Below are 13,510 nucleotides of genomic sequence, written 5' to 3'. Positions count from 1 at the left end.
TTAAGTTTAAAATAAGCATTTTTATTTTACAAATAAAAATGGTGTCTATATGGTTGCATTTATGCAGGAATCCAATATTTTAAAAAAAATACTAATACAATGTGTCACGATTATTCTTTACACATTTGAATGATACACGAATATGGTTTGAGTAACCATGACGTCACAAGGTGGCGCCATTAGGAAGTTCGCCGAAACGGAAAAGTGGGACTACGTGAGTGACACGAACGTGAGCAGTGGAATACAACGACTTTATCCTAGTTTTGGCGTATCGTCGCGTCATAAAGGCTTGAAGAATAAAAAACTATAATTACTGATGGGCGTTGAAAATATTATTGGTGAGTCCACGTGCAGCTAACTTAATGGGCCAATGGCGGAGGTTAGCTAATGCTACATTAGCGAAATGAAGCCAGCGTTTTGCCCCATCGCGGTCTCCGAGTTTTTTTTTGTTCATTTTCTTTACAGAACCGACAATTTTGCTTTCTTGTTTTGTTTTCTTCCCAATTTAGGTAAACCAGGCATGTGAATGTGTACGATACGACATGGAAACGCGTTGGAGACCTGTGCCCAACCTGCAGGTGACACGCGCGCTAAACAGCAGCAGTAAGTTTATGTACACCATTTTCGGAAATAGCGGAATGCCAACCCATTATTATATTATAATGTAATACTATTAGAATGTTAGTGTTTCTGTATTATGGATGGTCACGTTTTATCAACGTATCGGGCCATTATTAATCTTGTGGAGTAATGGTTTACATTTTCAACGCATACGCAAATGTGAAATGACGTAATGCCAAGCCGTCACAACGTAACCCGGAAGCTAAAGATGTACACATTCGCCATTTTAGCGTCGGAACAGAAGGGGGTGAAGCTAAGCTAGGCTAAACTAAACTGTTTGCGTGGCAATGGTCCACTGTACCGTTTCTTCTTTGTTCCATTGCGATTTTAATTTGAAATAAGTGAACTCAACCCGCGTTTCCAGCCAGCCTTAAAACAGCGCGAATCACCTTGGCTGTTTTTGGTGTAATATTTGGTGAAGCCTTCGCAGAAATATGGCGGAAGGTGCACATTACTTTGGTAAGTAATGTGTTTCAGTGCATTTATCTTACACCGCCTTTCCCTTTTGGTGCCTTGTTTATACAGGCTCTATGCTGACAAGGGAGGTTAGATGCACTGGTTTCATGTCATCAGAAGGTAAACCTTTTCATCTTTGAGTCGTTTCATCTTTAAGGAGCGCGTGTTAAAGCAGTACTCGTCTGCTTTGTCACTATAACTCATACTTGATTTTTTTAGATGCACATTTGCATATATATATATATATATATATATATACACACACACACACACACACACACATATGTAGTGTTAGGTGCATATTTGCATATATACACACACCCATATGTAGTGTAGATAACTAAATCACAGGGGTGAAACTCAGGGCCCACCACATTTTATGTGGCCTGCTAAAGCTAATCGTGTGCATCTACTGAATGTTCTTACTAAAATCTGTACCAAACCTGCAAGTTATCCTCACTTTATAATAACTTTACGATATTGAAAATTTCTTTTTGGGACCAAAGTCCTTTTGAAATGAATTGAGTAATAGTTGAACTACGGCCCCTATTTGTAGTTGTGGTTTCCCTTGGAGGCCAGCTATGACTGAAACCATATGAATGTGTAATGGCCTCATTGTATTATCTATAGACTGTAGGTGACCTGGAGCCTATCCCAGCTGACGATGGGCGAGACCAGGGTACAATCTGGACTGGTCGCCAGCCAGTCGTAGGGCAATTATTATTATATATATATATATATATATATATATATATACACACACACACACTATAAAACAAATGGATGGATAACTAGTTTTGAAACCAGATGTAAAGATAAAAAGTTCAAGTATTCAGTATGTAGTTGGTTGGGTAACAAGTCAAGTTTATTTGTATAGCCTTTAATCACAAAAGAGTCTCAAAGGGCTTCACAGCCTGACAGTTGGCAATTATTGATAACATCACCTAATCTAAACTCCCCAGTGAGTGAGGAAAAACGCAAAACTCCATTTGGGGGGAATGGGCCTTGAAGGGACCGCAGATGGGGGGGGTGGGAGGGGATCCCTCTTCCAGGATGACCAGGCTCCAATGAATGTTGAGTAGGCAACATTTATCACAGACAAGCAAAAAAAAATAGAAATTGGCTTGCTATCTCAATGTTATTAAATGGAAAGATAATTTGCAATTTTGGTACAGATTGTTAACAAGAAATGGAAAGTAGACAATGCCCATGGGCCTTGAGTTTGACACCCAATGGTTATTTCTAAAATTAATTAATAATAAAATTAATCTCTCATTCACTTAACTATACTGTCTTGTCTTGACAGTTGATAAAGTACACAGGTGGTTATATTTAAGGCTGTCAGCTAATTTGACTTACATTATATTTATCTTTCAGAGCATGACAACCGCACTGGACCGAGCAATCGCAACCGTAAAGGCAGAAGTTCCAATAAAGGTCGCTCTCACGACCGCTTCCGGAGAGACCGCCAACGTGGCGGAGGAGGAGGAGGAGGAGACTTAGGGGGTCCTGGACCACGGTCCAGACTTGAAAACGCTGATGGAGATGTGACAATGAATGACAGCAGTCAAGACAACAGCAATCAGAACAGATTGTGAGTGTGGTTGATTCATAGTTAGTTTACCAGCAAGACTGATTTGTTACATAGTCCCCAAAGCAATCCTTATAGTGTATTGTAAAATGTCAAATTGACATTCATGGATGTTTTTTAAGAGAAAAGACATCATCTTGAGTTGGTAACAAAAGCACGTTGTTTGAACTAATACCTTTGTTGTTGTTTTCCCAGCACCCCGTATGGAAGGGCCTTGCGAAAAGATGGCCGAGACAGGCGCCAAGGCAAAGGAGGAGGTGATAGAGGAGCCTTTAGAGGAGACCGAGGTGGTGGAGGCCGAAACCGTGCCAGCTGGTACAAAGTGACCGTACGTAGCACTTCTGTTAGCACATCAGTACCATTGTTTTGTTCTCTTAATCTTCATGTCTCTGTCAATTATGTTTCCCTAGATTCCTCATGGAAAAAAATACGACAAGAAATGGTTATTGACCGCACTTCAGAACATCTGCTCTGTAACCTACACACCTATTCAGGTGAGGTGCAGCACCCTTTGTTTTGTACCTTTTGTGAAATGTTAGATTTGGTAACATCTCAAGTCACTGGTGTAATGCAGAAAGTTTCTTTTGTTTTGAGTTGTATTTAATTGCATTATGCTTTGCTCTTCCAGTACCACGTCGACCATAACAGAGTCCATTTCTATTTGGACGATCCCACTGCAGCCAGCGCTCTGCAGAAATGCTCCCACAAGATTACTGACTCAGACGGTTACAAGGTGTGTTGGTGTAAACCTGCAATTAATTAACCTCATTATGGTTTTTTTTAGAACAGTCACCTATCAATAAACAAGTCAATGCTCAAATATTGTGAATTTAACAGATGTTCATGGGGCTTCTTTTTTTATGTGATGTTTGTTTCCTTAAGGTGGAAGTGCACGTCAATCGCAGCATTCCACCTAACTTCCTCCTGTCTGACCTGAAGCCTGAAGATATCGAGCATTTGAAAGTAAGTTCGAAGAATTTAAAAATAAATTGTCTCGTTTTCCAACAAGATGATATCATTCCCCTCTGAACTTCCTCATAAGCAAAACTGTTTGCTTTCACCAAGAACTAGGAATGCCCCTACAGTGGGAGGAAAAAGTATGTGAAGTCTTTGGAGTTTCTAAAATTTCTGCAAAAATGTGTCATAAAATGTAGTCTGATCTTCAAGAATCTCAAGGATAAAAAGTCTGCTTAAACTAATGCATTTTAAACTAATGCAACACAAACAGTTATGCTTTCTTGTATTTATAGCGCATAACGTAAAAATTCACAGGACAGGGAGGGAAAAGTAAGTGAGCCCGATCAGAGTAATTTGCAGTCTCCCTGCAAATGGATGTTCAAGTCTGCTCAGGCGGCGACGAAAGGGCTGTCCAGCAAGCACAGCGTTTCCAAAGCAACGTGCTGCTCGGCATCGGGGGCAGCTAGTGTTGTCATGCGTGTTGACAGTTGACATTGCTTCTACTCCACCTGCCCAGAGGGGTGTGTGTGTGTCTGTGTCTGTGTCTGTGTGTGTGTGTGTGTTTGGCTGGTAAAATTTTATCAGGTTCATAGTATCTGAGCATTTTTTTTTTTTTTCCAAGTGCAAGGACAAGTACAGAGATGTTACAGTATTGGTACCGATGCTCGTATCTGTGCATCACTACTAAGAACAGATTCACCTGGATTTTGAAAATTCATTTTTCATCTTCTCCATTGGATTCTCTAACAGCAATGTATGGCAAAACGTTTTGATGGCTCACAACAAGCTCTGGACTTGAACAACATCCGCACAGACCCTGGTAAGTACACATTCTCAATACTTTTGCTGCAACAGTTTTAGATCATAGTATATTATTCATCGCATCATTGTGTATTCTAATTTTAAATTTTTGTACTAAACAAAGGACTGCTTTTGACACACGTAGCTGAGTATATACTGTATTGTTCTGTTGTCTGAAATGTGAAATCGCATTTTATCATGACAGATCTGGTCTCCCAGAATGTCGAAGTCATCCTGAATAGGAAGAAAAGTATGGAAGCAGTTATCAAGATTATTGAAGAGAACATTCCAGAGGTGTGGAGGAAGATGCATGTAATCGTCGTTAAATTTCATGGTCCGCCTGCTTGTCTAATATTAATACTTGTCTATCTGCTTGTCTCCTCTTGCTAGCTGAGCAGCCTGAACCTGAGCAACAACCGTATCCATAAGATGGATGATCTTAGTGAATTGGTTACAAAAATGCCTAATTTGAAGAGCCTCAATCTTTCCCACAATGAGGTGAGTGTGGAAATTGTTAACCTTTCATCAACATAGTTGTGTTTGTTGTCATTGCGTTTTCACACCGACTGTCACATTGTTGCTGTTTAGCTGAAGTTGGAAAGGGACCTGGACAAAATAAAAGGCCTGAAACTGGTTGAACTGTGGCTGCTCAGGAACCCCTTGTGTGACCTCTTCAAAGATCAGGCCTCATACATTAGGTGAGTTGATCATTCGGGGGGGTGCGATCAGTTGTTGTGCGGGGAGTGCAAAAGTATAAATTTCTCCGCCCGACACACATCCAGAAGTGCGTGCAAAGACCAATAGAAGCGTATGTTTGATAGCCCAGCAGGGAAGGATGTCTTGGATTGAGTAGAGCCAACTGACTCAGTTAATTCCCTGTTTGTGTGTAAGGAGCTCAATGTGTTTGCAGGATCTCAGTTGGTTCCGGATTTACTATTTAACCAAGTCTATATTTCTTTATAGGGTATTTCTTGTCACCTGGCGGTTAACATTTTCAACTTCAACTGCAGATGTTTGTCTTACTGTTCTAAATGTGAATGAAAATTCGCCGCCACACTTTTCTTCCAGCTTCTCAATTTGGACAGCTGTCTTTTCCAACTGTGTCTCTGGGCACACTTTTGCCAGCTATGTTCTAAGGTCTCAGTGGCGCTGTGCCCAGCACTCTCTGTTGAAATCCTCTGCAGTCACCCCATAAATGGCAGTGAAAACCAACATACTATAGACTCGTACTCCTAGATTAGACAGAAGGTCATGTAACATTATGGACTGCTATGACAAAATGGCAAGGAAGGTCTTGAGCAGCGCACCACAACTGTGTTGTGGTTCTGTATACAAGAGAGGGGTATAAACATGTCCTAACTTGCGTATGGATGAAGTAACAAAAACGCACCGCCGGTGACTACCCCTCGACTCCTAACACCCTTGCCCATTTGGCTTCCTGTATCAGGCGAGTATGGAAGGCTGGTTCGCCCATGACGGGTAAGATCCCTCCTCCAAAACTTTGGGACAACCTAAGGCAGGCACAGTCACGATTACTCAGCCTCAGTCCTTGCGTGCGCGGCATCATGCCGGCAGTGGAAACGGAGGAGCAGGACTGGACAGGAGAAGCCGATGGGTGGAGGGGGGACGCGCCGACATCAGCGAGTGGTGATGTGCCAACCAGCTGGCTCATCAGATGAATTTGCTTGAAAGAGCCTCTGATGGGAACATTCTCAACTGGATATTGAAGTTTTACCTGGTCACATGAAGTAAAACACTCCCTCTTCTATGCTGTTGGTGGTCGTGACTAGAGCAACAAAACAAAATCAAGTCCCGCATGGCAGGATATCACTAGTCTGATCTCCTCAAAGGCTTTGGCATTAGACTTTTCAAACTCGATGTAGCATTTTGCTAATGATAAGATTGCTGAGTCGAATACTTATTTGCCTTTAGCAGCTGCTGGGGGGCTAATGCTAAGGGATGAGCAGTGGGGGTTGGGTCCAGCTAACACTGAAACCATTGTCTTAAGTTATTTTCTCTTGCGGATAATCACAGAGTGAGTGACAAGCTTCCTCTCATACTGAGTTCTGCTCTGTGCATTTCCTCACTCTTCAGCCTCTTGATTTACTCGCAGGTCTTCGTGATGTACATGCATTTTTCTGCATGTCTCTTTTCAATGTCTGTCATCATTTAGTGTGCGTGCAAATAACAACCTTGATTTTACTACGACAGAGCGAGCACGCCTGCTGATTTCCAGTACAGTCTTGTAGTAGGCTGGCTCTTTGTGTCTTTTGAGTGTGTTTGTGTGTGTGTGCTTCTAGAAAAGTGTGGTTGTGGCTTCCCCATGTCCGTATTGGGGGAGAGGGTGAGTATACCTGCGGGTAAGTGCACATGGGGCTGGGAGCTGCATTAGTCTTAAAGGGAATAATTGTTTGCTGGGCTATATTGTTGTGGAAATTTCTGATATGTACGTATGAGATGAAGAAATGTATCTGATCTTGACACGTGTGTTGAAGAATATTTATTATCGATTTATTTATTACAAAGAGAAAAATGAGTCAGAAAGTGTGTGTTCAGCAAGCAGCCGTCTCATACCAAAAGAGAGCTCAAGCAAGCATGGATTCTACTCTGAAACCTAACAAGCAAGGCATTTACTAGGCACCTTGCTATCTTGATGTTTTAGTGGAGCAACTTGAGAGTTCGACTAGTTCCACCCCAGAGGAGGGAGAGTTTGCGGTTATCAGTCGTGGACAGCTTCATAATTGCCTATTAAGAAGACACACTTTACATGGTTATTTTTCCATTAATGTTCATCCTTTTTCTACCGCTTATCTATCGTTCAGGGTCATGACTCACGGGTGAGCCGGTGTCTATCCCAGCTGACATGCCAGTCAGTAACAGGGCCCGTAGACAACTATTCACACTCATATTCTGACTCATGGGTAAAGTTCAATATACCAACCAAGCATATTTTTGGGATGCGGGAGGATACCCAAGTATCCAAAGAGAACCTACGCAAGCACAGGGAGAATGTGCAAACTCCACACAAAGGCCTGAGCTGAGATTCGAACCGAGAACCTCTGGCCAGTTTATACACTTACCGTTTCAAATATTACGTAACGTTTCATCCTATTTCATTCATTAAGAGTATTTCTGCAACAGTGTGTAAGCTTTAAATTTGATTTGCTGAAGGCACAATGATATAAAATAGGCCAACAGGAGACCTGCAGCAATAAATACTTTGTCGTTGTTCACTTTATGATGATGATCTAAGACCTTTTGGATTTTTGTTCCCGTACCAGTGCTGTGCGGCAGAGGTTTCCTCGCCTACTTAAGCTTGTGAGTCATTTCAATTCATTTTAATCTTCAGTATAACTGTTTTCACAGAATGTGTTGCTTAAATGACACAATATACATTGGTGCTTTGCGATGCAAGTGACTTTGAAGACAGGAGATGTCGTTCAGCCGATTATTTTTTTTTATCATTTGACATGCAAGCAAAGATTTGAGATATGAGCACTGTATGGTGGAACTAAACTAAACTTAATTCACCTCACAAGAAGCAGCAGTTTGGCAGACAATAAACAATGCTTACATCATATACATTGTGTATTTATAACCACTACATAACTTTGCCTTAAAAGTCTGTTAGCTTACTGCTAACACATAATGGGAAACACCATAGGAAATAGCATCGGCGTCGCAGACTATTCCTTTAAGCAACAGTTATTTGAACACATGGTGAAGCAAAACATGTATATAGACAATATAATAATATGACTAAACTACAATTTACGGAAGCACTGCGACACTGACTCCATGCACTGTATACATGTATCTATGTATTATACTGCCTCTCAGGTGGACAAGGTGCACACATCAGAAGTAGCAGCACAATGTCCATTGAATTGAAGCAAAAATGAGGCATGTTAAATTTCTTTACATTTGATATAAGTGTAATCACTGTAAGTGTTTATAAAGTACACTATTACGCTACAAACATTTTTGGGGAGGTGGAGGCTAAATGCCATTAATCCATTGCAGCCACACAACCCCCAAAACAAATTCAGGGGAAAGCTTATTTTAGATGAAGTGTTTTGAGTTACTAGTGTGGTTACTAATTACACATGTATTTCATGGCACCACTGTAAATTGGAAGAATGTGAGTGCGCGTGCTACTTGATCTTTTTGAGAACTATAAAATAAGTTGAATCCCTATAACAATTTTTTGCTTTTTTTTTTTTTTTAGGATGGTAATGATCTGCCTCCGCCAATTGGATTTGATGTGGAAACACCCACCACTATCCCCCCCTGCAAGGTTACATGTTTTATCTCATGCAAAGTACTCGGTTTAAGTTGTCCAGGCAGGTGACAATATCTTGGAATTGGAAGTCTGACTGATGTGTTCATATTCGTTTGACAATTCAGGGAAGTTACTTCGGCTCGGATGAAATCAAGGGCCTCATCCTTCGATTCTTGCAACAGTGAGTTCTGTCAGAAAAATCTGAAAACGGCAACCGTGACGCATGACAACGCTGTAACGTGTGTTTCATGTGACTGTGTCAGGTACTACAGCATATATGACTCTGGGGACAGACAGCCTCTACTGGATGCTTACCATGATGGCGCATCGTTGTCCCTCACAATACCTTTCTCCAGCCAGAACCCCTCCAGGTAAAATGCCAACCTGAAACGCATTTCATGTACTGCAATTTTGTATCCTTAATCCTATTTAAGACACTCTCAGTGTTCCCCTGCTATACACGTTCAAACCCCAGCAATATCAGAATTTTTTTTTTTAGTGACTTTTGTATTGGTTTTACTGTACAGCAATCCGTTCATCGCAGGGGTTACTTACCAGACCACCTCCGCAAAAGATGAAATCTGTGAAGTAGCAACCATATTAATTTTATTTTATATAGATTTTAAAACTTTATACATAATAGCAATACAATATGCATGTGAGGTGCAAGTATTTGCCCCCTTGGGATTACCAGCTTCACATTTTGTAGTACTGTATTTGCGCATAATGCGTGTGACTTTAAAGCCGGGGCTTGGACCTTTTGAGGGACAAGGCTCAAAATAACTTCTTCTTTGAGGAGTTTTGCTAATCGATAACTTAATTTGAGGTGCAACTTTCTAATTTTGAGGAGCAATTTGTTTTGCCGGTTAATCGCACAGGGACCTGAAGCAAGGGTTTTATAAACAATAAAAATATTAATGGTCAAACTTAAATGAAGAGACCTCATGAGGAAACACATTTTCTTCATTTTACTTCACCAAAACCCTCCTCTCGTTGGGTACATTAAAATACAATGAGCATAATCACGCAGGAGCTGCTGTCGACCACAGCTAACTTCCAAGATATTCATGTAGACCGCCAACATCACATGCCACCCCACCAGGCCCCGCCTCTTAAAGGAATGTCCAGTATCTAACATAGACATACAGTACTTTGTGTGTTTCAGTCTATTTAAATTTAAAGTGTTGGAGTGGTCTCTATATGGCAGATTTTCACCTATTACATGTGGGTCTGGACTATACCCCTCGCTAAAAATGGGGATTCACTTTCTATTTATTTAGTCTTTTTTTCCACTTTATTACTGTTTTTAGGTCAAGTCTGGGAGAGTACCACAAAGACAGTCGAAACCTGAAGCGGATCAGAGACTCCAGTGAGTTCTTATTTCATTTAAATGGGACTTTGGCCGTAGCTTTGTACTTGTCTGTCATGTAGTGCCTTCCCATATTCTCAATCTGTGTAACTCTGCTGCTTTCAGCGATCCGCTTCAGACTGCTGAAGCACACACGTCTCAATGTGGTGGCTTTCATTAACGAATTGCCCAAAACTCAGCATGACATCGCCTCTTTTACCATCGATGTGAACACCTACACTGTGAGTTCTTTTTCTGGGCGGCTGTTATGATTATAATAAATTTTTTTGTTGTAATGACTAATTTATCATTTTTTCTACAGAACACACTACTCTCATTCACTGTTAGCGGAGTCTTTAAAGAGGGTGAGTCTGTCAATGTTGTTAATTTTCCCAAACTTGATATTTTTATTGAGAAAATAAAAGAATATCATAATTAAGTACTATTTTTTTTCTTTGCTTATTAAAATACATTGTCTTGGAAAACTATGACTTGGTAGTATTAGGATTTCGACTGTTTCTCGCAACAAAATACGTTTGTCTGTCTTTGTTTTTGTAAATATTAAAACTTTTTTTTTTTTTAACCTACTTTAGTTTCATAACTTTACATTTTCTTAAAAAAGGCAACTTTTGAGTTCTTGTGGCATTTCTGGTCTAGGATTATTAGGGTGTCCTTGGAAAAAAATTCTCCCCTGTTAGGGGTCCCTGGGCCCAAAAGGTTAGAGAACCCATGATGTAATGGGTGCTGCTGTTATATAAAAATATTCATTTTTTTAGTTGCTGTCAATGGGAAATCCCGAGACTCCACGATGGCCTTCTCTCGAATTTTCATCACAGTCCCTGCAGGGAATTCAGGGTAAGCGCCATTGTCTACTTTATTTTCTTGTGACTATATACAGTGGTGCCTTGATACTAGTGATCCAACTTGAAAGTTTTTCTAGATACAAGCTGTCGTTGGGCTGTTTTTTTATTTTTCCCTTAATTTTGAGCGCTTTATGATGGCAATGATCTTAACTCAAGCAGCGGTTTGGCAGTGAGTGAACCATTCTTCAAATCAAGCTGTATATTGCCACTCCCAGTTGAAGTTTACTGTCAAACTAAACCTAAAATAGAGAATTGATTACACACTGTGTTTTTAAAAAAATCACATAGCTTACCCTTAAAAAAAATCTGGTTTGCTTAATGCTACCAAACAATGCAAAAAAAACTCATTTAATCCAATAAAAATAATTATTTAAAATAATTTTAGTGCTAAATAACCAATATGTTTATCTTAAACATAAGCATATTCTACTATTGAATAGAAGTAAAAAAAAAAATAGATTGATAATAACCTTAATTTAAAAGAATTATACCCAAAACTATTGTCAATCGAGTATGCACAATTGTATACAGAATGACATTTTATTGCATTTGGATCAGTGCAGCATTTGGAATGTACATTTAAAAATGTATATAAAATAAAATTGCACAGATGTAGTTTATATTCTCACGCAGCAGATTTTGAGAACTGCAGTCATGTACAGCATAATGTGGGAAGATGGATGGGAGCGGCGTTCTGTCTTAGAGATGAGTGATTTGAGTTACGAGTGTGGTCACAGAATGAATTCAGCTCTTTAGCTCAAGGCACCACCGAAGTCGAATGAACTTTGAACAGCAAAACCAAATATGTTCTGCAGCCTGTGCATCGTCAACGACCAGCTCTTCATCCGAATGGCCACAACGGAAGAGATCCGCAAGGCCTTTGTGGCGCCCGCTCCGACGCCATCTTCCAGCCCTGTGCCCACTCTTACCGCACCTCAGCAGGAGATGCTCACGGCCTTCTCGCAGAAGTCGGGCATGAACCTGGAATGGTCCCAAAAGTCAGTCTTTTCAGCTTGAGTGTGCAAGTATTTCTTGATGGATTTTGAGTGTCTAAACATTTCTTCTTCATCACAGGTGTCTACAAGACAATGAGTGGGACTTTAACAAAGCGGCACAAATCTTCACACAGTTACAAGTAACGAGTTGCTTTTGCTCCATCTGCATTAGCCAACATTTTTTTTATTGGACGACACTAAAATACTGTTTTGTTTTTTCTCATTCCAGACGGAAGGAAAAATCCCTGATGTTGCATTCATCAAATAAACCATTGTTTTGTACCTCCTGTGAAAGTGAAAAATGATTCATTGGTTTGTTTACTAATGTTGTCTTATTTTGTTTTATATTTTTGCCTCTTGTTGGATAAGTGGCAGAAAATGGATGGGTGTATGAGTTCCATTGGCGTGGTTTTGTTTTAGCAGCCAAAGATGTCCGCAACTATTTGGAATTCAGACTTGTGTTATGATGTTTTTGTTTTACAGTCACTCTGTATAGAAATAATGTTTTCATTGTAATAAAGACATGACAGTATTTGATCAGTTCTTGTTTAATATGTAGCTAGCTCTTAAATACATGTGCCCTACAATGTCTTGCTCTTTTCTAACTCATGGAAGTTAACCTGGCAGTCTTATGAGTTATCATAATGCTTTTTGTTTTTTGTTTTATTTATTTATTTTTAAATGACTTACCAGTCGGGCATGGCTGTTAATCCTGGATAAAGAGCAGCAGGTTGGTGCAGGTAGGTTTGTGGGTCAGTTTTAAAGCAAAGGAGAGACATTGTTTATCTACGCCAATTTGTACTCTTACAAACGACTGCCGGCATGCCTGGTAGAGTTCATGTAAAATCGAAGCGAGGTAGCATGACATCAAATATTTTGTCTTAATTGACTTGCTTAGTGTGGAATCTTGAGTGTTATATAAATGGCAACAGCACATACAAAGGTTATAACAAGCACTTAACATTTAACTGCTAGGCGAGTGTTGCAGGTATCTAATTCACTTTACCTAGTAAAAAAAAAAAAATCGTATCTCTCCACTGACATTATTCATCGGCCAAATGTTATTTTTCGTTCATGTGTATGGGGTTTCTCATTACAGATACCTACAATTCAGTCGTACATATCTGCTACATGAATTACAGATATCTGCACCTGAATTGTAGATATGAGTAATTGCAGTTTGAGATATCTACAACTTGATTCTGACTAGCCGGAATTCCAGTTCAAGATATCTTTGGGGTTAGGTTAGGTAAGGCCTTGACATAGGCTTTACCTAATCTTAAGGTCTCTTGACATTGTACCTTCTGCCATCGAGTGAAGAGCATTTAAATGGTCGGCCTTGTCACGATACGTCATTGGCATAGATAGATGAACATTATTAGGCTTTATTTGAAGGTAATAATTTTGGGACCAATTAAGTAAAATTAGATAATTTCTCATGGCACATTGTGATTGGGATTCACTTTATAGGTTTATATTGTAATCCCCTCGTTATGTGGTCATGGATGACAGTCGCTGATGCACTTCTGTTGTTTAAGTCCCACTACCGGTAACAATGCACATTCATACGAGAGATGCTAAGAGCAAAACAAACAA

General features: G+C 40.0%; 1 protein-coding gene across 2 annotated transcripts; it reads left to right on the top strand.

The window, feature by feature from the left end:
- Window positions 1-124: 124 nt before the first annotated feature.
- Window positions 125-12,446, top strand: nxf1a (nuclear RNA export factor 1a). Of its 2 annotated transcripts, XM_061787389.1 has the most exons (23): window positions 125-338; window positions 510-603; window positions 1,147-1,197; window positions 2,455-2,671; window positions 2,864-2,996; window positions 3,079-3,162; window positions 3,297-3,401; window positions 3,551-3,631; window positions 4,376-4,445; window positions 4,632-4,720; window positions 4,817-4,924; window positions 5,015-5,124; window positions 7,708-7,744; window positions 8,655-8,723; window positions 8,834-8,889; window positions 8,972-9,079; window positions 10,019-10,077; window positions 10,183-10,298; window positions 10,379-10,421; window positions 10,833-10,911; window positions 11,735-11,917; window positions 11,994-12,054; window positions 12,144-12,446. In XM_061787389.1, exons 2-23 carry the CDS (start codon window positions 543-545, stop codon window positions 12,180-12,182), a joined length of 1,959 nt encoding a protein of 652 aa, XP_061643373.1. In that variant the 5' UTR covers window positions 125-338; window positions 510-542; the 3' UTR covers window positions 12,183-12,446. The 2 variants fall into 2 exon arrangements, with proteins under 2 accessions (XP_061643373.1, XP_061643374.1); XM_061787390.1 differs by lacking the exons at window positions 125-338; window positions 510-603; window positions 1,147-1,197 and adding an exon at window positions 829-1,080.
- The last annotated feature ends 1,064 nt before the right edge of the window (window positions 12,447-13,510 follow it).

The sequence above is a fragment of the Phyllopteryx taeniolatus genome, chromosome 10 (genome assembly GCF_024500385.1).
Source record: "Phyllopteryx taeniolatus isolate TA_2022b chromosome 10, UOR_Ptae_1.2, whole genome shotgun sequence".
Classification (NCBI taxonomy): Eukaryota; Metazoa; Chordata; class Actinopteri; order Syngnathiformes; family Syngnathidae; genus Phyllopteryx; species Phyllopteryx taeniolatus.
This window is presented reverse-complemented; position numbering and strand designations above follow the sequence as displayed.